This window comes from Nuphar pumila, chromosome 11 (assembly GCF_984573655.1).
Source record: "Nuphar pumila chromosome 11, dmNupPumi1.hap1.1, whole genome shotgun sequence".
NCBI lineage: Eukaryota > Viridiplantae > Streptophyta > Magnoliopsida > Nymphaeales > Nymphaeaceae > Nuphar > Nuphar pumila.
The window spans coordinates 7370191-7394349 of record NC_143259.1 but is presented as its reverse complement, the minus strand read 5'-3'; the positions used below and the strand labels follow the sequence as shown (position 1 = coordinate 7394349).

The window sequence follows — 24159 nt, the reverse complement described above, 5'->3', positions numbered from 1 at the left end:
GAATCTTGCTAGACAATTTTTTTGTCAAGAGAAAATTCGTTCCACTAGACAAGCGGATATGAGTGTCCGTGACTACTTTAGCTCTTTAACCCCTCTTTGGGATGAGCTTGTTGTTCTTGAGCCTAAATGGGTGGCTCCGGAAGATATTGAGTTAAGAAGAGAACAAATTGAAAAAGAGCACTTTTTCCAATTTCTTCATGGTCTACGACCGGAATATGAATAAGTTACGACATCCCTTCTCCATAGAAGTAAAGCCTTACCCATTGAAGACGCCCTTGCCGAAGTATGCCAAGAAGAAACTCGACTTGGCCTAAGCATCAAGAGTGATGAAGTTTTGGCCGTTTCTAGGCCCGGATCAAATGTAAAAGCATATAGACCTCCCCACTTTAACAAAAATAATGGATATAGAAAGAGAGTGATTTGCCACTACTGTAATGAACCGGGTCACATTAAACCGGTTTGCCCAAAGCTTAAAGGAAAAGTGGCCACAGTTGGAGAAAATTCTCCAAAGAAGGAAGAAGAAAGTGCCAAAGAGGGAGATATCAAAGAAACTCTTAATCATATCTCTGAAGTTCTCCAACATCTTCTCAAGACTTCTTCATCTTCAACATCCGGATCCGCCATCGCCTACTCTTCATCACCTCCAGGTATGTGGATACTAGACTCTGGTGCTTCTTTTCACATGACATCTCATAAAAACTTGCTTTCTAATGTTTTTTCCGAACCCATATCTTCTTATGTTTCAACGGCCGATGGGACATCTTTAAAAATTGAAAGTATTGAAACACTTGATTTTAAAACTTCTCAAACCTTCTTTGTTCCTAAAGTAAGAGTCGTTCCAAAAATTAATCTAAATCTTTTTTCCGTTTCCCAAATCACCGATCATGGATGCCAAGTCTCTTTCTCACCTAAAGATTGCACCGTGAATGATCTCCAGTCAGGGAAGCTGATTGGGCAAGGCCATAGAAGGGGTGATCTCTATTTTATGGATTTTTTGACTCTTCCATCTAAGTCATCCTGCAATCTTGTAAAGGACAAAAGTATTGGAATTTGGCATGAGAGACTTGGTCATCCAAATTTTGTAAAAATGTCTTTTTTTCCTTTTTTGAACAATACTTGTAAAGACTGCATTTTTGGGAAATCTAAAGCTACTCCATTTCCTCAAAGAAATTATTTCACCACTCGGCCTTTTGAACTTGTTCATTCCGATGTATGGGGACCTTCCCCTATTTTGTCCAAAGGAGGTTTTTCGTACTATGTGGTCTTTATTGATGACTTCACTCGATTTACATGGATTTACTTCTTAAGTCGCAAATCCGAAGTTTTCTCCTTTAAAGAATTCCATGCAATGGTTAAAAATCAATTTCTGAGAAATCTATCAATTCTTAGGTCCGACTCGGGAGGTGAATACATGTCCAATGAATTTCAAAACTATTTAAAAGAAAACAGAATTTTCCATCAACGTTCTTGTCCAAACACTCCGCAACAAAATGGACTTGCGGAAAGAAATCATAGACACATAATAGAAACCACAAGAACCTTATTAATTTTAAAAAATATTCCAAAATCTTTTTGGGCCGAAGCGGTTCTAACCTCAACGTATCTTATCAATAGAACTCCATCTTCTTTAAAAAATCTTTCTCCATTTGAGAAACTTTACAATATGTCTCCCGATTATAAAAGACTAAGAATTTTCGGATGTAAATGCTTTGTTTTAACTCACAAAAATGATAAACTTTCTTCTAGAGCTATTGAATGCATTTTCTTAGGATATGGCGAAAAACAAAAAGGTTATCGATGCTTTGACATATCAAATAATAAACTTTATATCTCAAAAGATGTCACATTCTTAGAAGAAGAAAATGGTTTTTCGCATAAACCAAATGAAGATATTGATTATTCCTTTTTATTTGACTTATTGCCTCAAGAAAATGTCATTGATGATAATGTTGAATCTAGTGAATCACTCATAGACGATTTTTTTGAACCTCCAAATGATGACCAAAATTTACAAGAAAATGTACAAAGGCAAATACATGTCTACTCTAGAAGAAATGAAAGTAATCCTCCTTGTGCCCTTGAAAAATTCTCTCAAAATGAGTCAACTGAAAAAACCTCTCAGAGAAAATCAAATCGTATTTCAAAAATACCAAATAGATTTGTATCTTATGATTCTTTTTCTCCAATTTTTCGGGCATATCTGCTTGCTCTTCACTCAATTCATGAACCAACTCATTATAATGATGCTAGACAATATGCTCATTGGAATGAAGCAATGAAACTAGAACTTAATGCACTTAAGAGGGCTCAAACTTGGGAAATCGTTGATCCACCCAATGACAAAAAACCCATTGGATGCCGATGGGTTTTTAAAGTTAAAACTAAGTGCGATGGATCTTTAGAAAGATATAAGGCCATGTTAGTGGCCAAGGGATATGCCCAAGAGTATGGGATAGATTATGATGAAACCTTTGCCCCTGTTGCTCGAATGACTAGTGTTCGAGCTCTTGTTGCAATAGCCTCTGCTAAAAAATGACCAATTTTTCAACTAGATGTTAAAAATGCCTTTTTAAATGAAAATTTAAATAAAGAAGTTTACATGGAACCACCTTCGGGTATGAATTTAAATGGTAAAATTTTGAAATTAAAAAAGGCCTTATATGGACTTAAGCAAGCTCCTAAAGCTTGGTATGATAAGTTTAGTAATGTATTAATCAATTTAGGATTTACTTCTTGCTATACTGACAATGCTCTTTTTGTTAAGAAAACAGGTAATTTCATTGTTATTCTTCTGTTATATGTTGATGATACGATCATCACTGGGGATGACAAAAAGGGGGTAAATGATGTGATGTCTATGTTAAAAGAAACTTTTGATATGTCTGACCTTTGGATTCTTGAGATATTTTTTAGGAATTGAAGTGACTTACTCCCCGCGAGGATACATTTTATCTCAGATGAAATTGACAGCAGATATTTGTACCAAATCTGGAATATCTGATGAAAAGAAAGTTGAGACTCCCGAAGTTATCAATGCAAAACTGAGACTTGAGGATGATGTTTTTCTTGAGGATCCAACTCCCTATCGTCAATTAATTGGATCTCTCACCTACTTATCCATCACCCGTCCAGACATAGCTCATGCGGTTCATGCTGCAAGCCAGTTTCAGCATGCACCTACTATAGTTCATATGGCGGCTGTAATAATAATTGTGCGATACATCAAAAATACCATCTCCAAGGGACTCTTCTTATCCTCTTCCTCATCTCTTGAATTAACTGCTTTTACTGATGCTGACTGGGGAGGAAATCCCAATGATCGTATCTCAACTACTGGTCTGCATTTTTTTAGGTGAATCTCTCATCTCGTGGAGATGCAAGAAGCAGCAAAAGGTCTCACTATCATCCACTGAAGCTGAATATCGGGCTATGACAATGACAACAATGGAAATCGTGTGGCTCAGAGGGCTCCTTGGTGACATGGGTGTCCTCATTTCCTCACCCACCAAGCTCTGTTGTGATAACAAAAGTGCAATCTACATTGCAAGCAATCATACGTTTCATGAACGGACCAAGCATATCGAGATGGATTGCCACTACGTTCGAGATGAATACCTCAGAGGAACTATCACATTACCATACGTCACTTCAGAATATCAACTGGCTGACTTCTTCACCAAAGCACTCCCAACTCCACGATTTATGTTTCTTCTTGGCAAACTTTCGGTCTTCTCCCCGTAAAGTTTGAGGGGGCGTGTTAAATTATGTATATATAAATATATATATATATATATACATATACTTGTATATATATACGTATATATATAAGTATATATATACATATATGTATATATATACAATTTTTCTTTTTTAATTCTCAAAATACCCGATAGGGGTATTTTGGTAAATCCCCATGTAACCCTTTTTTTCTTTTTTCTCTTTTTCCTTTTTTCCTTTTCTTTTTTTATTTTTACCTTTTTGTAAGATCACAAGGGCCCCACACATGTAGTCGTTGGGGCCCCAACAGTCATATTTATGACCGTTGGGGCTCCCAACGACTACATGGGAGCCCCTTGAGGTCCCTTCTTCATTGCTCCCTCCTCTATAAATAGAGGAGGTTTTCCTCTTGTATTGTAAGGGTTGTTCACCCTCTTTTTCCTTCTTCAATAATATCCAACTTATGACTTTTGGTCATTTTTCCCTTTTGTGGGTTTTTGTATACACTTTTAGTGTTTGTGTTCTTGACTCTTGGAATCACTCTTAAAGAGTGATTTGCTTTATTGGTGCTTCCGCCTCTCCCCCTTTTCATTACAAGAGAGAGAGAGAGAGAGAGAGAGAGAGAGAGAGAGAGAGAGAGAGAGTTTATAAACCCTCGCCCCTCGACAATTGTAAGAAAAAAGTAAAAAAAGTAGTCGATACTGATTTTCCTGCCTATGTGTGCACCGACTAGGCACCGAGTCAACACCTAGGTGGGAAAATTGGTACCCCTAAAGGGGAAAAACTAGGAATCCCGTCGATTCCTAGTTTTCCCTTCGACTAACTTGACTAGGTGCCTAGTCGTCACCTTTGCCTACATAGCATGCATCCCTTGTCACCAATCCTCACCTTATTATAGTTGTGGGTGTTTGATGTAACAAGTCACTGGTGAGGCTACAACTAGGTATGCACAACGAACTGAGTCGGCTCGAGCTCGACTTGGTCAAGCTCGGCTCGAGCTTGGCTCATCCCGTAAATGAGTCAAGCTTGAACTAAGCTCTTAGGCTTGATCGAGCAAACAAGCCGAGCTTGATCGGCCTACCGAGCTCGATAAGGCTCGATTCATATTTTAGTTTATATAATATAAAATATAAAATAATATATATTAAATATTTACAAATTAAAATACTCTATGTCCCTCTCTCTCAAGCCCCATCCCTCTCCCTCGGGCTTCGTCCCTCTACCTTGAGCCCTGTCCCTCTCTCCCTTGAGAGCCTCGTCCCTTTCTCCCTCGAGCCCCTCCCTTTATCCTCTCTCCAGTCGAGTCCTCTCCTTCTTTCTCCCATCTCCCTCTCCCTCTCTCCAGTCGAGTTCTCTCCCTCTCCCTCTCTCTCCCATCTTCCTCTCTCCAGTTGAGTCCTCTCTCTCTTTCTAAAAAACCTAGGTCGTAGAAAACCCCAATGCATCAGGGGACTCCCTCTGCAAGCGGAGAACTAAAGGGAGCTATGGGATCTCAGCCAACCAATCAGGGCGCCTGGTCCCCCGACAGTCTCCACCTCTCCGCGGCCGCAGCTAGCCCCAGCGAGTCGAATGACGAAGATCTGATTTGAGAGATATATCTTACGAATGTGGGTCATACTGTCAATTGGGTATCTTTCATTTTCATGTGTTGTCGTTCAGGGTTGGATGTAAGTGGGTTGTTTTTTGAATATTTGATGGATGTGTGTATGTTTTTAAATGGGTTTTGTGGACTTGATTTGAGGATGAATCCTTGAAGGAAGAACCCTAGAATTTGTGAGGTTGTATCGCGATGTGGATGAGTTGAATCCGAAGCATCAGCGACGTTCGAATGTTTGGCTGGGTGAAATTGGAGATGTTTTTGTTGCTGTTTTATGCGGCATTTCTCAAAGGCCTAGTGAGAATTGGGAGGAAACAAGATCAAAGACTAAGCCTGGAGCTTGAAAGAGCTGGTATGTCTGCCACCTTTTGGTAGACCAGGGATTTCTTTTGGTAAGGTGCTCGAACTGAGCTTAACGAATTGAGTCGAGCTTGGCCCGAGTTTGACACGAGCCAAGCTTGAACACCAGTGGTTCAGGCTCGGGCCGAGTGAGCGAGTCAAGCTCGGCTCGTGTTCCTCCCTAGCTACAACAACCAGATGCACGCTATGTTTTCATGGCGATGCTTAGTACAATTGACAAACAATTACTTGAGTACCATCTGAGCTGCAACTTAGGTGGTTGACTCACTACGAAGGAGAAATATCCTACCTTGGTGTTTGATTCAGGAGGAGAGGAAGATGATCGGTTGCTAGACCGGTTTACAGTTCTCGCCTTGAGGACAAGACGAGTTTGAGAGGGGGTGGATTGTTATGGACCGCCTTGGATTCGATTCAGAGAAGTTGCCCCAAGTTTTGATCCAGAGGAGTTGCCCAGTCTGGAGTCCTACTGAAGCTAGGATTGTGCGAAAAGACTAGAGGAGCCGCCTAACCTGGAGTCCTACCCAGGCTGGGACTGTGCAAGTTGCCCAGCCTGGAGTCCTACCCAGGATAGATTGTGTTGGTCGACCAGGCCTAGAGTCCCATCTATGCTGGGATGCCCCTGTGTATTTTACTGGTTTGTCCTCCTATAAATCTATATAAAGATGTATCTTGCTTATTTTGAATGAAGTTTATTGAGGTTTTTTTCTATACTTCGTTTGTGCTCGTGTGAGTGCCAGCCTTCTGAGGGAAAAATTCTTCTCCCTCATTCGTCCATCCCCATTCGTCGTCGGTTAGTCGGGAACAACTTTCTCTCTTTTGGCCGCCTCCTTCGCCACCCTCCTTCCAACCGACTCCCTACTTCCTCCACACCTATACGGCCAGCCCAGGAGAGACCTCTCTCTCTCTCTCTCTTGCTGATCCTGTCAGCCCCTGGCCGTGTCCCCCTGCCCTGGGACACATCCCTCACCTTCCTCGCTCTCGCCATCCATCTCCCACACGCCGCCCCCTGCTCGTGGTTACAGCTGCTGCCGACCCTCCCCTGCTGCTGCCGCAGCGTATCAGCAGCTGCCCAGACCTCACCCGGCCCCTTAGCTGTGAGCACGTGCCTCCCCGGAGCCGCGCTCTGATCAGCGAACCCGGATCCGCAGGATCGATCTCCGTGGGAGTTTGGATCCTAACACCATCTATCATGCTATCATTTGTCAGCACTTATGCTGCAAATGACCACCTTGTTGTCATGCCTCAGTCCCAAGTCCATGTTTAGCTGCAAATGTCAGCAAAGAGCATATATAACAAATGCCTGCATCAGTACTATGCGGGTATATGTTTGATCTTGCCTGGGGCCTGCACACAGATCTTTTTCAACTTACCAAGGTCCACCTAGGCCCTGAAACCATGCTTGAAGCATCATTCAGGACTTTGCAATAAATCAGCTATCGTGATCACATGCTTACTCTAAAAATAGTGGACAAAGGTTTCCTGGCCTTATTGCGGTTTGGATCTTAAATATCTTTCTTTCATGCTTGTGCATAACAAAATATCTTCATGTCATGGCAAAGTGCATTTTATAAAGTCCACTGTATTCTACATTGTCTATTTTCTAGAACTTTATGTCTGCTTTTATTGTTCATTTCTTCACGGCCGGCTCTCCTTTGGTGTTTATTCTTTTATACACAAATGCACAAAATGTATGGCCCAACTAAAGCACATATTTGATGCAACTGCACCTGTTACTGGTAACTTTTGTGCATATATATTTTCCATCTGTTGCGAGTCATGTTGTCATAAAGATGTAGCACTGTGAATGGACCTTTTATGTTTTTTGGGGCTTGTTATGGAGATCAAAGCATGTTTCCACTATAACAATTAGTAGCTTAGGTGCATTGATTTCCTACGATAAATTATTAAAAAAAATGCAACGTTGTTGCCATTCTAGCTTCCCTGTTCCTCCTTACTGTTGATTTGCTGGGGCATGTTGTGGTTGGGTGAGTGAAAGAAAAAAATGAACATGTTAAATATATCTGAATTTGGAAGGGCTTGTTTCCAGCAAGCTGCAGCTTGTGGGGTTAAAAATAGGTGCACACTTTTTCTATACAGGGTTGGTGTCTAAGACTCTAATGCATGTAGCCTTTGCTTCTGAATCAGATGTTATCTGAAAGAAATATGCTTGCATAGGTGCAGTTTTGTCAAGGTATCAAGTTATATTGTAGGGAAGAAATCACTTATGTACCGTAGTATTCTGATGGTGCAGATACCCTCAATAGGTGTCGTGAGGTAATGAGAGTGTTCATTGGTGTCTGCTGTTGTCCATTTCTGTTCATTTATGACAAATTATTATTATTTTTTCCTTCATATTATTTCTTCTTTTGTGTATGTTCGTGTATGCACTTGCACACACAATGAAACTCGGTATCGTGCATGCATTTGTTAGATTCGGCAACATTGAGTAACCGCGAGAACATACAGGATACTCATTTGAATGAAAGAGGTCAGTTTAATGCCAAGTTCATAGGCACATGTTTCTGTTTCCACTTGTGGTCGGTCATTTTATTTACTGATGGTTGTTGCCGCCTTTGCAAGTGCATATATGATGACTCTTACGTGCATTTGTGAAGCTTTGCAAGGTCTTCCCCTCTGATAACTACCCCTGTTCTGGTTGCCTATCTCCTAATCCTTGAAATGATGTAGAATTGCCGACCAATATCTTTCATGGTCTGAAGCCATCGTTAGTGAATTAAAAAAAAAAGATTTTTTTTTTTTTTTGTGAAAAACTGTTTCCATTATTCCTGCTTCTGTGTCTAGGAAAGAATGCCTTGATTGCTAGTGTGGTAGTTGATGTTCTTGAAATACTTTTTATGGGTTTATTGATGCATTGTGATATACATCATCCCATTGGCAGTCAAAATTTGATGCTTCAAGTGCCTGGGGCCTGCACACAGTAGAACGTTAAAAACTCAATATGAGTGTTTGGATCGGATATTGGGTGGAACTAGATCCAATTAGTAGAATCTGTTAGCCACTTTGGTTGATTGGTGACGGTTCAAACAAGTCGAATTAAAACATGAAGATCATCTGAATTCATTAAAGACCCAAATCTTTGGTAACGCAAAGTTTAAATACAGAAGTGTTGGAGGCTTATCGGATTTGGATCTGGTAGAGGGTCTCGCCACTTGTTCTCCAGTGCAGGAGTTCAGTTCGATCAATGAATCAGATATCAGTGCATCTCATGGCCACGAATCCTATCATACGAATAAACGTGAAAAAGTGCATTTGGACATTGTTTCACTTGTGCACATACAAGGAGTAAGATTATATTTCTAACCAAGTTTGCTTATCTTAAAGCCACTTAAAACACCATGATCATGACAGTTTGTGAGACCCAACATCCTTTTTTTGGTGGCCCCGTAACCAATGAATCCATGGCTTATGCAGCAGACCAAGACAACCAAGAAACTCATCCCTTCCAGAGATGCCACTTTCCCGACGGAGTTCTTACTCCACCACAGCCGTACAAGAACCAGACAATGATGGCCATATGGGGAAGGAAGAGCTCAGTCAGGAAAGATGGGTCGCAGGAAACAAACCGGATGGGGCTCTTAGATGTCTTCATCTGCACCCTTCTCTTCCAACTCTCAGGATGAGATTGAAACTGCACCCCTTGATCCCAGAAACACCAGCCTCTGGGAGGCTCGGTGTTGTACTAGCAAGGCGGTTTAGAAAACTTTAGAGGCTCAATGTGGATTACTAGCTTTAACAAAAAATGGATTTGGAGAAAGTCCTAATAAGATAGGGACTCTGCATTGGGATTTAAGAGCTTTGCTTTAACTTGAAGCTGTTGGGACTCTGCGTACAAGCTAAGGATGAAAAATGCTATGTCGTAAGGGATGAATCGTATTCATGTTTATCTATGATATGAATATGGTAATCAAAACAAGCATAACGGTTGCCTCTCTTTAGCAGCGTGAAAAACAAGCCGAAAAGATACTGCAGCTAGCGTGAAGAGATATCTGTCCATGTGTTTTGAGTGCTTAGTTCTTAAAAAATCTTTCCAGTTAATTTCTCCCCTTTCCTGTGACGGTAAGCACATGTTCAGAACTCAGCTCACTGTGTTTTGGATTTTGGACTAAATAAATCCTTAGATGACATTCAGCTTCACCCAAAAACAAGAAGCATGTTGAATGCACAAAGTTTATATATATATATATATATATATATATATATATATATATATATATATAGAGAGAGAGAGAGAGAGAGAGAGAGAGAGAGAGAGAGAGAGAGAGAGAGAGAGAGAGAGCTGAACATATTAGGCTCCATTTTCTCGTTCTGCCCCATAATTTGAAGTGTTTTATGATAGATTCGAACTGTTAGATGTGTTTAACATGCTCGATTTACTGGGAATGGACTCTTGGATCATATTTTTTTGACAAAAAAAATGTATTTTTATGAGCAGGGAAAAAGTGATGCTTTCATAGCCATTGATTTTGGATCACCAGAAAACCTGTATACAGGTCATATTCCGGTGATTAGTTCTCATTAAAAAAAACTATAGATCACATCTATGGTATTAGATGTGAGAAAAATTACCAAAAAAACTAGGTTTTTGAAGGGGCAGAATGAGAAAGTGGGCAGAACCAGCACATTACTCATATATATATATATATATATATATAGAAAACCTACCCACTAAAAAAACATGCCAAACCTACCCAATGAATTTTTTTTGGTGTCGTTTTTAAAATTATAAGCGAACTGATGTGTTCAGCCTAATTGATTTATTAGAAATCGATACTTGGATCATGAATTTTGGATGGAAAAAATGGTATTTGGAGCCTAAAAAAATGTATGCAAATTATAAGCATTGATTTTTGAAACTTATAAAAACCTATCCATGCATCATAGTCAAATGCTCTAAGAACCGATTCCTATAAAAACAAGCATATAGATGTATGGTTGAAATTAAAAAAACAAAAACAAAAAATCTAATAAAACATATGGTGGGTAGGTTTGGCATGTTTTTTAGTGGGTAGGTTTTCATTACTCTATATATAGGAAAACCCGTATTTTCCAACGGGTTTTCCTTCAAACTGTTGGAATGCTCGGTGTAACACCATGCATTCATTTAAAAAAAGAAGAAGATTTAGCTGTTTTTGTGCCACCCCTAAATGTGTTTTTCCTATGTGACGCCCAAAAAAAAGATGCTATCAAAAGGTCACGCTTCGTCCAAACTGTCTTCAAATATTTTACATGGTTACTCTCTCTATATCAAACAGCCACGCTTCATCCAAAACTATCTTCAAATATTTTACCTGTTTAAAGATACGGGTTACTCTCTCTCTCTCTCTCTCTCTCTCTATATATATATATATATATATATATATATAAAAGCAGTCATGGTCACGAGCTCACAACATGGCTAATGACAAGTTACTGCTAAATGTTCCTTTCAGTTAGTATCGGACGAACTGGCGCTTATCAACCTACATTTCATATAATGTAGTGGATACACTACACTACACGGGTGCTTATTGAAGTTTATCACATTTCTATGATAATAGGAGCCACGTTGTTGGGAGGGTGGGCACCTGGGAACTCGTGCCCGATGGAACTCGTGCCCGATGGCCCCAACCCAAAAGAGAGTCGACTTTTCATCTCTCTCTCTCTCTCTCTCTCTGCGACCCCAATACCCAATTTTGTACAAAAGAACCTATTGATTAAATTGAAGAACCCAATCTATTATTTCCCAAAGCTACTTAACAACTGCAATTGTATTTGGATTTGAATTTGACCTGGCTCTGCAAATACGGCTCAAATCCTTCGATCCAAGACATAGTGGCCAAACGTATTTTTGGGTTTAGTATCTATATCAGCAGCCAAATTCTCGTGATATATTGAAAATTTAATTTATCTTGCATTTTCTGAAAAAAACAAATTTTTTATTTCTACCCAATATATATATATATATATATATATATATATATACATTTTTATCCGCGGGGCGCTTGCTTGGTCCTGACCATATCCCTAAACCATGAATATATCTGGAAAACTGGGTCGACTTGAAATCACAAAGCATTCGGGGCCGTCTTGATGAGTCAAAAACGGACGTTTTGGGGAGTATTTTTTCTTAAAACATTTATTTTGTTCATGTTTTGGTTCCATTGTTCTCAAAACGTATTTTGAAAGTGCATTTTTGAGCTCTCAAAAAGATGTTGAGAAATTCACCTAATTTTATGATGTTTTTGTATTTAACGGCACGTAACGTGTTTTGGCCAAGACTAGATAAATATGTCAAACATGACCAATTAGCTACTCAAATTATGCCAAACATGATCACTTGATTTTTTTGTTAACAGTTTTACCCTTTTGTCGCCTAACAAAGCAGAGGCCTTGGTCACACAATTGTTGCCTGAAAAACCTTAAAAAAACCAGGAGCCATGTCAGTAGTTGCCTGGAAAAGTCAGGCGTCATGTAAGTTGTCGCCTGAAAAAACAGACACCTGAATTTTTAGGCAACAAAGGTAAAGGTGTCAAAGTAAATAATAAATTGGCCATGTTCGGTATATTTTCTAACTTTCGGTTAGCAATAGTATTTCCAATAAAAGCCAGGGCCATCTACGTCATTGTCCAAAAAAAAAAAAAAAAACTAAGAGTCGTTTTGCTGCTGGTCTTTCCCTTTCCCTTGGGCTTCGCCAATAGCACGACGATGGAAGCTTCTTCTATTGAGCAGTCTGGCTAATTAAGTTGGTCATCTTCTTAGTTTCAACTGCAGTGCGTCATCTTGTTGATGTTAGCCAAGTGAGAATCCACTCATCTGCTAGGTCTTGTGAATGTCATCAAGTTGACAGGACATTACAAGTTCAAAGCTCATGGAGGGCATCTTTTGCTGTAAGGTCGAATTGTTCAATTTGGGTGTTCTTCACCAGGGGAGACCTTAAGGGTTTTACCAACTTGATGCCTGACAATGTGTGGTGGATATAGGGGTGTCAACGAGTCGGGTTTGGTTGGGGTGGAATCAGACTTGGATCAGATTTTTGGGCATGGTATCGGGATGGGACCTGAGTCTAATCGGGTCTACTATAAAAGAAACCATACCATGGCCCGATAAGAACTGCATGAACCAGATCCCATAAAACAATATTTTTTTTATCATTTTTACATTGAAAATTTGTGGGTCTTAATGGGAACTCGGGTCGGGGCCTGGGTCTGGTATAAAATTTCACAAACTATACTTGGGTCCATTATTAATTGGACCTTCAGGTCCGGACCCACCGGGTCCTATTATTTGTCACCATATCCAAGACTTTATTGGGTTTGGTCCGGCCCGGGTCCAACCCATTGACACCCTTAGTGGTGGGTGATAGAAGGGTTCTCCTTTAGCCTCCTCAAAAAGGAAAAAGGGGGATCTTCTTGATGTCATGACTTCTTCAGCGACCAAATTCCCTATTGTTAAGAGTGCATGACTCAGATCCAATAAATGATACGGATCCAACAAATGATCCAAGCCTGAATCAAGACGGTCATCAAAAGAACGGCAACACAATGGTGGTTTATCTATCCTATTGCTATTCAGAGATTTTATCAATGTTTGGTCCATTTGATGGTCTGCCTTTTGATGATCTGTCATGACTCAGTCTAAGACTTGGATCATTTGTAGGATTTGGGTCTTGTACTCTAACTAGGGCTGGAAAAGGAGACGAGCAGCTCGTCCGGCTTGTATAGACCCGTTATATATATATATATATATATATATATATATATATATATATATATATATATATATATATATATTGTACATGTATTACATATATTATATATTTTATATATTATCAATCTTTAGAAAACGAGCCACAGCTTGTAATAAGCTCGCGCGTGAATCGTGACGAATTCACGAGCCGAGCCTGAGCAGAGGCATGCCCTTAAAAAGTTGAGCCCGAACAACCCAAGCTCGGCTCGTATACCAGCCCTACTAACACTGATGTTCTACCAAATCAAGGGCTACGTTGCTGTTCAAAAAGTAACGCCAGATTTTAGCTTGGCAGCTTCATACTGTCCATAGAACAAGAGCAAAAGCCAAAAGAAATAAAGAAAACACAAGAGAAAAGAACATTAGACAGATAAAATGGGCTCATGCTGAAGCTGCTTGCCCAGATTGCGACAAAGGATAGGTAGCATCAACAGGAGGGAGTGAAAGATCACTAAGATGCATACGCAAGATCTCATAAACATCTACTAGGATTTTATGCACCAGGTTTTGAATGTTAACTGGAATATGACGAAAATGAGCATCGTTTCGCGTCATCCAAACAAACCACCAAGAAGTAAGTAACCACGTCCGCCAGATAAACCTCCACCTCTTGCTGCACCTAATACAAATTGACCCCAAGATCAAATCTAGCACAAATGACTCCTCCTTAACAAATACCTCCGGATGCCTCCAGGTCCTGCTAAAGATTTCCACAAATATTGGGCAAGACCAGAACAAGTGAAACGTAGATTCTTCTGCAGCTTGCCAAAGCACGCACCAACTCGGGAGCTGAATGCCTCACTTCTTTAAATTATTGTGGGTTTGGATCCTATCGTGCAAAGTCCGGACTCGAGAACGGGGAGAAGGACCCTTCGCCCAAAGCACATCCTCATGCAACCAATCAGCCCTCGGTCGTAGCAACGATCTATAGACTTTTTTTGTGAGAAACTCTCCGTTTGGTGCCAACGCCCACTGCAACCACTGACCAAAATTTTTGGAGTCCTCAAAATAGTCTCTAAAGCAGGCTAAAGCCCTCAACCACGACTTACGCAAGTGCGAGAGCGCCAAACCTCGGGTTCCCAGACGAACCGGGATAAGAGTTGGATCCCCATATTTAGCAAAAAGCAAATTAGCACAAGGGTTATCCGGTTGGTGGACCAACCAACATTGGTTGGCGACAAGAACAAAGTCGAGAAGAATTTTCATGCGAAAGTCACATGGTGGGAGTTGTGACTTTAAATTCTATGGAAAATCCCTTTCGCTGGGATTCTTAGCATACTCCATCTGGATCCAATAACCGGGTCCAGATTCAGTACCAAGAATATTCAAGAAGGTACCAAAAAGACTCAAGACGTTCACACTCAACAGGAAGCCCTCGCCCTCAAGGAGCTCCAAGAAAGGGAACCAAGAACAAGATTGTGTCAAGGAATAAGTTATGAAACTCTTACATAAGAAAAAACTCCCACTTAAGACATCCCAATGTGCAGGGTGCATGAGACTCTCAACATAAGAAAACGTCCCAATGTTCAGGTCCCACTGGGATTCTCCAAAACGTGAACTCTTGTGCTCTTTTAGGGAAAATCAATTTTCCATGCTCATAAATTAAGAATCATGAGCACTAGCAGGAAGAACGCAGAGGTATTAGCAGCAGTAATCAGAACACCATTCTTAAGAAATAGTTTTCTCACCATATTTACATCGTACGGTCACCATTTTCATCTCATTGCAAGGCTAGCAAGATCATGGATTCCTAGAAGAAAAATAATAATGAAAGGGATAGGGAAGTGGATGAATGGTGGCTGTGTCAATGAAATGTAGCCCTTGTCGAGGCAGCAGAAGATGCACAAAGAAGAGAGGGGGTAGAGAAACTGCTGCAACCGTTACTGTTGGACTGAGAGGAAGTAGCCGCAGCACCGGTTGATCTCCTCTCTTGGTTTGGGATTTCTGGTGTTGATGATCCTTTAAACAGCATGTCAACCTTACTGCAAGCACATTCACCATCCCTCTCATGCCTTATTTCCTTAAGCATGGCCGCCACGTCCTTCATCGTCGGACGTTCTTCCGGGCACGAATTTACGCAGAGCAGCGCGATTCCGATCGCCTGCACCATCTCCTCCGTCTCCGAATCCGGCCGGCCACGGAGCTGAGGATCCAGCACCTCCACACAAGAGTACCTCCTCTGCCTCACCCAGTCCACCACATGCAGCCCGTCCGGTATGGTAGGATCGATCGGTTGCTTCCCTGTCAACACCTCCAGCACCACAACACCGTAGCTATAAACGTCACTCTTCTCTGTGATCTTCATCCTGTATCCGTACTCTGATAACAGAGTGAGGTAGGAATCAGTCATTTTAAATTCTACATGATCCTAGTGCTAAACCAAACATGGTATTCAAGCAGATTGGCTTGTCTCTCAAAAGCCAACAATGAGAAATAGACTTAGAGATTCAAACTTGGTTTTCTTGTCAAACAAGGCCTTGTGTGAGAGATACTATTTATTTAATGAGCGACTAGACTTGGTTTTCCATCATGAGGCTCAAAATGTGGTAGTGGTAGGGCGAAGCAGGTGGTGTGTGTGTGTGTGTGGGGGGGGGGGGGGGAGGGGGGGAAGGGGTAAATGAGGTCAACTTGTGTCTATCAAACTAAGACCCACATGAAAACGACGTATACAGCAATAACTGCACTGGGTAGCAGACAACAATCACACCATGATTGCCCTGAATTGGGGTAACCAAAAGGAGGAAGGACCCCTACCTACAAAGACGGGATTCCCACCGAACTCCACATGGACGGTACTGCACGGGAAAAGGTTGAAAGCATACGAGAAGACGACCCCTTGGTACTACACAAAATAATGAATGCACACCACCATCTGAAAACTAGTGATCTGTGGGCATCAAGCAAACCATAGTCTCCCTACGCATTAGCATAAAAGTTGGTGGTATCTAAGGGCCTGTGTGTGCAGTTGTGCACCACCACCACTGCCCCCTTATGGATGCAGATAGCACCGTGGCAAACGTAGCTATGGCCCACAGGGTGCTAAAGTACAACTGGGCCCCACCCCTCTGGTGTTTGACTAACCAAACTCAAAAGCATTACACTTATGTGGTCGGTGCATCCCAAGGCAATTGTGGGAGGGCAACAGGGATCCCATCATTTGCCATAGGATGAGTTCCATCATATGTCGATCCTAGCCATCCAGCGAAACCATCTAGACGGCTAAAATCAGTCTACATCCAAGTTAAAATGTAAACCACTCGTTGCCGTTGAATGAATGGCTAGGATTGAAAAATTATGAGATCCTTGTTCCCCTGAGGGCTCTTTTGTGCTGCACAACTTGGCTCTATCTGTGCAACGATGGCCCGGCTGCTACTCATCTCCTGTGTCATACCCCCATTTTCATAACCCTCTTAAATCTTATAATGCAAGGTGTTTTGATCAAATCTGACTCAACATGGCTGACCTTATAGGTGGATTCAACGTGGCCAGTTGAATAAGTACCGATCCATGGATAGCACTTTTTAGATGAAAAATGTTAATTTTTGAATTTGAATAGCAAAATTTGACATTTGGTCAATCGTTGATTTTTGAATAGCTAAAAACCCCAGCACAAAAGTCATATTTCGGCGATTCAAATGTTGATCTTTATGAAATGAATAACATAGATCACAATGATCAAAACGGCCTGTATCATTGAAATCCCAAAGAGGAGTACTAAGATAGGGATGACATAGGGGATGAGTGGAACATATTTGATGATGCTGAACACCACCTGAGTGCACATCTTGGGGCCACCAAATGTGTTGATAGTCGAATCCCACCTGGCCATCTCTAGGAGTGGGTCTGTTTGTGCGGCGTGTACTGTGCACTGAAAAGGGGATCAAAAGTTCATACTTCTTCACAAACCTGTACACAGTACACTTAAAATGGGGGTATCAAACTGGGGCCCGCTCTAGTCTTGAAGGTTGGGCTCCAGTAACCCAGTGGCCACTCTTATCCAAAAGGAAGGATCAGCCACTCCACAGAGCTAGAACTTCAGTTCAGCGTCTCGAATTAATGCTACACATTGGTGGATTTGCAGAGTAGGGATTCTCTTCCTAGTTTTTTCTACAGAATTGTGTTACACCACTCCCCGCCAATCCATTAGAGTTCAAAACAAGAACTAAGTAAAAGAAAACTTAAAGAACAATGGAAGTTGGGATCTCAAACTTGAAAGAGATGCTGTAAGCCGAAGCTAAAGCTAACCTGGTGCGATGTATCCATAGGAACCCGCCACCGTGTTGGACGACTTGGCGAAGTCTCTGTCGTCGACGAGCTTGGCGAGGCCAAAATCAGCGATGTAGGGCTCGAAATGCATGCCGATGAGTATGTTGTTGGCCTTGATGTCTCTATGAACGATGGGAGGGACGCAGTCGTGGTGCAGGTAGGCCAGGCCCTGGGCCGCGCCGAGAATGATCTCGTACCGCATCCCCCAGTCCAGCACCAACCCCGTCCTCTCCTTCTCGTGCAGAAGGCTCCCCAAACTCCCGTTGGGCAGGTAGTCGTACATCAGCAGCCGCGTCCTCTTGTTCCAGCAGCACCCCAGAAACCTCACTATGTTCTTGTGCCGGATGGAGCCCAGCGTCTTCACCTCCGCAGAGAAGGAGTCCCGGTTGTTCCCACCACTGACGACGTAGTTCTTGTTATTGATGGAGGTGGTGGTGGTGGTGAGGTCGTTGGAGGAAGGCCAGAGCTTCTTCACGGCGATGACCTCTCCGTTACCCATATCGGCCTTGTACACCACGCCGGAGCACCCCTTTCCGATCACGTTTCCGTCCACGAGGCACCGGACCACCTCCTCCACAGTGAAGCTCAGCTTCTGGAATGGTGTGAACTGCCACGGCCACGCCATCATCGTCTCCGGGTCCTCCAGGTCGGACGATGCCGGCGACAACTCCTTCGCCATCATCCGGCGAGCGCGCACCGCCACCAGGATCCCCACGGCCAGCGCCGCCAGCAGCGAGGCGACCACCCCGAGCACCAGCCTCACCCTCGCCGCCCGGCCTTCCGCCTGAACGGCGGCCTCTCCTGCGATGCAAGTCGTGCAGAGGCCCTCGTTCCCGGAGAGGTCGCCCGCCGAGAGCTGCCGGAAGAGCTTCGTGTCCGGGAGGTCTCCGGTGAGGCGGTTGTAGGAGACGTTGAGGGAGACGAGGTTCTCGAGTGCAGCGAGGGGCGTGAGGTTTCCGGTGAGCATGTTGTGGGAGAGATCCAGAACTGAGAGCTTCGTGAAGGCGGAGATCTCGGCGGGGATGCCGCCCGAGAGCTGGTTGTTGCTGAGGTTCAGCGCAATGTCTAATGCCTGAATCTGGCACAGTTCCGAGGGGATCTCGCCGGAGAGCTGGTTGCTGCTCAGGTCGAGCATCTGAAGACCGGAGCACCGGCCGAGTGCCGCCGGTATCGAGCCGTTGAAAGCGTTCCCGTTGAGGCTGAGCTTGTTGAGCGACGTAAGGCCGCCGAAACTCGCCGGAATCTGACCAACGAAGCCGTTTCGTGATAGGTCGAGGATTTGGAGACGGACGAGCGACGCCAGGGAAACCGGGAGGGTCCCCTGGAGAGTGTTGTTGCTGAGGTTGAGCATCTGCAGCTGGCTTCTGTTCCCGATCTCCTCCGGCAGCTCGCCGGAGAACTGGTTGTCCGAGAGCTCCAGGAAGTTCAAGCTAGTGAGTCGGCCGATCTCAGGCGGGATCCTGCCGGAGAGACGGTTCCCGCCCAGCCGTAACCGGACGAGCGACGTCGAGAGGCCGACGTCCGGTGGGATCGGGCCGGAGAGGTCGTTGGAGAGTAGGAGGAGCTTCGTGAGGTTCCGGAGGCGGAAGATCGCCGGCGGGATGACTCCGGTGAGGGAATTGTGAGAGAGGTCTAGCGACTGCAAGGCGGCGCACCCGCCGAGCGCCGTTGGAATGTACCCTTCCAGCCCGTTTTGCCAAGCGAAGAATACAGTGAGGCCGGAGATCCGGCCGATCTCCTGCGGGATCGGCCCCGAGAGCTCGTTCGTGTCCAGCTGGAGCTGCGTGAGCTTGGTGCAGTTGGAGATCTGGTACGGTATGGATCCCGATATGTTGTTGTCGCTCAGCATGAGTTCCTCGAGGCCGGAGAGTCTCCCGAATGCTGCCGGAATCCCGCCGGACAGAGCGTTCAGCGAGAGGTCGACCGTCTTCATCACGCTGCAATTTCCGATCTCCTTCGGGATCGCCCCGACGAGGTCGTTCTGCCACAGGAGCATCCTCTCGAGCTTCTGCAGCCGGCCGATCTCCGGCGGGATCGATCCGGTGAGCGAGTTCTCATAGAGATAGAGGTTGACGAGCTCTGAGCAGTTGCCGATCTCCGACGGAATCTCTCCGGAGAGCATTGCGGTATAAACGGAAAGCGTCTGCAACCGGCCGAGCCGCCCGAACTCCGGCGGTATTCCCCCGGAGATCTTCGTCTCCGACAGTCCAAGCAGCGTGAGGTTCGAGCACCGGGCCAACTCAGCCGGAATCTCTCCGGAGATACCGAGATTCCCCCCGGCGCGGAGGACCTCGAGGGAGGCAAGCCGGCCGATCTCCGGCGGAATGGTGCCTGTGAGTCGGTTGTCGTAGAGTAGCAGCGTACGGAGAGAAGCGCAGTCGGCGAGCTCCGGCGGGATAGTGCCGTCCAGCTGGTTGGAGTTGAGGGAGAGGGTCTGTAAGCTGGAGAGCTTACCGATGGAGGCGGGGATGGGTCCGGTGAGCGCATTGGAGCTCAGGTCCAGCAGGACGAGGTTGGTGAGGTTGCCGAACTCGTAGGGGATGAGTCCGGTGAGGTTTGAGCCGGAGACGACGAGCCTGCGAAGCGAGCCGAGCTGGGCGAGCTGTGGGGAGAGTGACGACCCGGCGAGCTCGACCGACTCGATGTCGACGTCGGTGACGAGGCCGGCGGTGGAGCAGGTGACGAAGGTCCAGTTGCAAGGGTTGGGATCGGCTGGGTTCCAGTTAGACAGGGCCGGCGGGGTGGCGTTGAGGTTTCGGACCAGGGTGAGCAGGGAGAGAGACTCATGGTTGTCGGCCCTTGCCTCTAAAACAAGAAACGTTAGTAGGATTAATGACAGAAGAAACAAGGAGGAGATGGTGGTGGTTTTGTGGTGGTGCTGGTGGTGGAGGGCTTTGGGTGAAGACATGGCTACGAATCCCAAGCCCTAACTTGCATCGGGTCTCCAATGCGTCGCTAAACTCAAAACGGATTGCTAGCTGCTGCCTCAAAATAAAGAGAGAGGAAGAGGGAGTGAGAGTGGTTTGTTTTTGTAGGTTAGTGTTTGAATGTGCGTTTTGTATTTTAGTGTTCTTTTTGGACACAGGGGAGCTCGGTTTGTTTGAATGTGTGAGTGCATTGCATGCATGCAAGGATTAATAGGTCTTCTGGTTCTAGGTGGTGGTAGTAAATAAATGAGCTCTTTGCTTTTTCTATTTTCTTTTTTCTTATTCTTTTGGTGGATTGTTTATTTTTTTAGAGTGTTGGGTACCCGCCCCGTCTCAAAACCCTGCCTTCATCCTCGCAAGGATTTTGATTTTAACCTCCATCCCTGGTCCAAATGGTAAGAGGTTGAAAGGGGCACTATTTCTCCTCGGTTCACTGTCATTCCTAAGAAATGATCGAGGACGGGTTGGACAAGACAAAGATTGAAGATGGGGGACGGGATGAGGTAGAAAAAAGTGTAAGGTCATCCCTGCCTTCACCCTCACATGGGTTTTGATTTTAACCTCCATTCCCGATCCAAATGGTGCGAGGTTGAAAGGAGCACCATTTCTCCAAGCTAGGTTCACTGTAATCCCTAAAAAATGATTGAGGATGAGGTTGGACAAGACAAAGATTGGAGATTGGGGTGAGGTGGAAAAAAGTGTAAGTTCATCCCCGCCTCCATCCTGGGTTTTGATTTTAACCTCCATCCCCCGCCTCCATCCGTGGTTCAAACTAGGCCGGGTGGGGCTCCATTTTTCTGAAGTGTTTGGTGGGTGTAGAATAGGGATGGCAGTGGACCGGGGGAAAGCGGGGCCCCGTCCCGCCTCGCCCTGTTTGGACCGGGGTTGGAGGCGGAGATGAAGGTTAAAATCCATCTCTGTTCATGGATGGAGGAGGGGATGGATGTACCCTTTTCCCCGCCCCGCCCCGTCCCTGCCACTTTTCCCCGCCCCGCCTCATCCCCGTTTGAACCGGGGATGGAGGACATGAAACGGGGATGAAGGCGAGGGTGGAGGTTAAAATCCATCCCCGACGGTGATGGAGGTTCTAATCTTGAGGCGGGGCAGGGGTGGAGACCTTGTCCCTGGCTGCCATCTCTAGTGTAGAATGGTCTTTTTTTTTATCTTGTCTTAGTATCGGCAAAAAATCTATTTGCTGCAAGCCTGAATCGGTTATTTTTTAATAATTATGAAAACAGCAAAAAGTATTTTTTAATATTATTTTAGCAGTTTTGGATCCATAAAAATTGTGGTTCTAACATTATTTCTCATATTCTAGTCTCTCTCTCTCTCTCTCTCTCTCTCTCTCTCTCTATATATATATATATATATATAGAGAGAGAGAGAGAGAGAGAGAGAGAGCTTTGGATACCAACTGCATAGGTTCACTTGCTATATATTTCATATTCTCAGGTGTGGCTCGACCAATTCTTCATTTGCATGGATAGAGTAGCCTTCATTTGAAATAAATATTTTGACATTATTGGCACCCTATACTTTGGTATATCTAGGTGATTATATTTGGTACACTCGAATATAGCATATTCTCTATCAAAAAGTTATGGTTGTGAGGTTTATCGGATCAATTTGACTACCCCGATTTGGTAACATGGTTCATTTATTAAAAATACACTTTGAACCGAGTGGTTTGAGTGATAAACATGATTTTTTTTAACAAGATAATATTGTGACCCATGTGGGTAAAAAACCCCTTAGTTGAAAATCGTAGGAGAAAATCAATTAACCTTTGGATCGTATTCATTTCACGGATAAAAATCCAGTACCCGTTGATTTTTTGACCCTCGAAAAATCTGAGGTATGTTGGAAAAACATGATTCATGGGGAACTTTTTACCAAATCTATCATACATTAAAAAAGTTTTTCATTAGAGGGTTTCTTTACCCATGAGAATGGCAAATATTATCCTTTTTTTTTTAACCAAGAAAATTTAGTGTATTGTGAACCGTTGGCTTTTGAAGCTCCTAACACGTTTTTTTAGAACACAATCAAACAATAAAAAACATGGCTAACATTGGCTATTAAGGAAGGTAAGGAACTAATCAGTAGAAATTAATCTTTTCTTCAAAAAAATAAAATAAAATTGTACATCAAATGTTGCTATTGTGATCTACATGGTTTGTTTAGTAAGAATCTAATTTTGAATCATGTGATTATGACAAGTAATTAAGTTTTTTTAAAGATGTTCAAAAAATCAACGTGTCATAATGTGCCAAAATTTCATATCTCAAAATATCATATTTTTACATCAGAAAAACAAAATCCAAAGATTGATCCTTAGACATATCTATGTGGTTAGATTGAGTCGAAACAACTTGAACTTACGATTTCTAGCTCATTAGTTCCTTACTTTCATTAGTAGCAAATATTTTCCCAACCATACATATGTCATATATATTTGTAATGCTTGATCGGTAAAAATAAAGTACAAAAATATATAAATTGATATTTACTAAAAATCACTGTACTAACGAGAGTAGCCAATAATATCTATATACTTTGGGAATATGACATTCAAGTCCTCATAGTCCAAGTGATGATCACCACATGACCCTACGGTCAACAACCACTACTACTACTCACAAAAGCTAGAGGGTGGCCTCAATAATATAAGGGGTATGAAACAATAAAGGGTAAAAAGAAAAAGTTTTATTTAGCAGATTTTGTGGGCAACAAGGGATGGGGTGAGTTATTATCAGCAGCACCTTTATTATAATCATTAAGGGATCCCAGGTTTCGAGGAGCTCACCCCCCACTTGGAATTCTACCTCTTGTCTGCCTTTAAATCTATCTTTCATTTTTTTTTTATATGTTTATGAAAGTAATGAGTTGTTTTATTTATCTGTTTTTTAATATTTTTGTTTGGGTAGTGTTTGTATTGATTTTAAAATTTTAAATTGGGAGATAAGGTGGTGGGGTTCCTTAGAAAAGTCTTTTTCCCACAAACAATGGGAATAAAAAAAAAGAAGACTCAACCATACCCTTATTTTTAGGGTCATGGCCTTGGGGGGCTCCCAAATCGAATCTATACACGTTGTCACATTGTGTAGGGAGGCTACTATAATAAAATAAAAACAGCCTCTTTAGTCTTTGTTTCTTTTTAAAACTCAAGGGCTGACCCATAAGGGGCTAGGGTGAGGGTCACGTGACTTTGCTCATTTTAAAGCAAACAAGCCCCTAATCTATGACCTAGCTTAAAAAAGAAACAATTAGGCCTAAAGTGGAAGAAGAGTCCACAGTCATGCATATCTCCACAATTTTTATATGCACTATAAATTTAATTATATTTTTAAATTTATAACCTGAAGAAACAGCACCCAGCAAGAAGAAGGTACTTAATGATATGGGTTTAGTCTTAAAGAACACTTATATGTAATATAAACTTAATTATATTTTTGAATTTATAACCCAAAAAAACCGCACAAGGTACTTAATTATATGGGTTTAGTCTTAAAGAACACATTAGTTTCTATAAGTTCAATTGTAGTT

At 43.1% G+C, this 24159-nt stretch overlaps 1 protein-coding gene across 1 annotated transcript; it reads right to left on the bottom strand.

The window, feature by feature from the left end:
- Nucleotides 1–15224: 15224 nt before the first annotated feature.
- LOC149821804 (uncharacterized) lies at nucleotides 15225–20958 on the bottom strand. Its single transcript, XM_089981442.1, has 2 exons — nucleotides 17666–20958; nucleotides 15225–15739 (listed from the first exon to the last, which is right to left on the bottom strand). Exons 1-2 carry the CDS (start codon nucleotides 20592–20594, stop codon nucleotides 15225–15227), a joined length of 3444 nt encoding a protein of 1147 aa, XP_089837568.1. The 5' UTR covers nucleotides 20595–20958.
- Between the last annotated feature and the right edge of the window lie 3201 nt (nucleotides 20959–24159).

What these genes read in the sequence shown, in the direction of transcription:
- LOC149821804 (XM_089981442.1), bottom strand. Translation starts at nt 20,594, where the DNA reads ATGTCTTCACCCAAAGCCCTCCACCACCAGCACCACCACAAAACCACC. An exon ending in CTATGGATACATCGCACCAG is followed by an intron (nt 15,740 to 17,665) that starts GTTAGCTTTAGC and finishes CTCTGTTATCAG; the next exon opens with AGTACGGATACAGGATGAAG.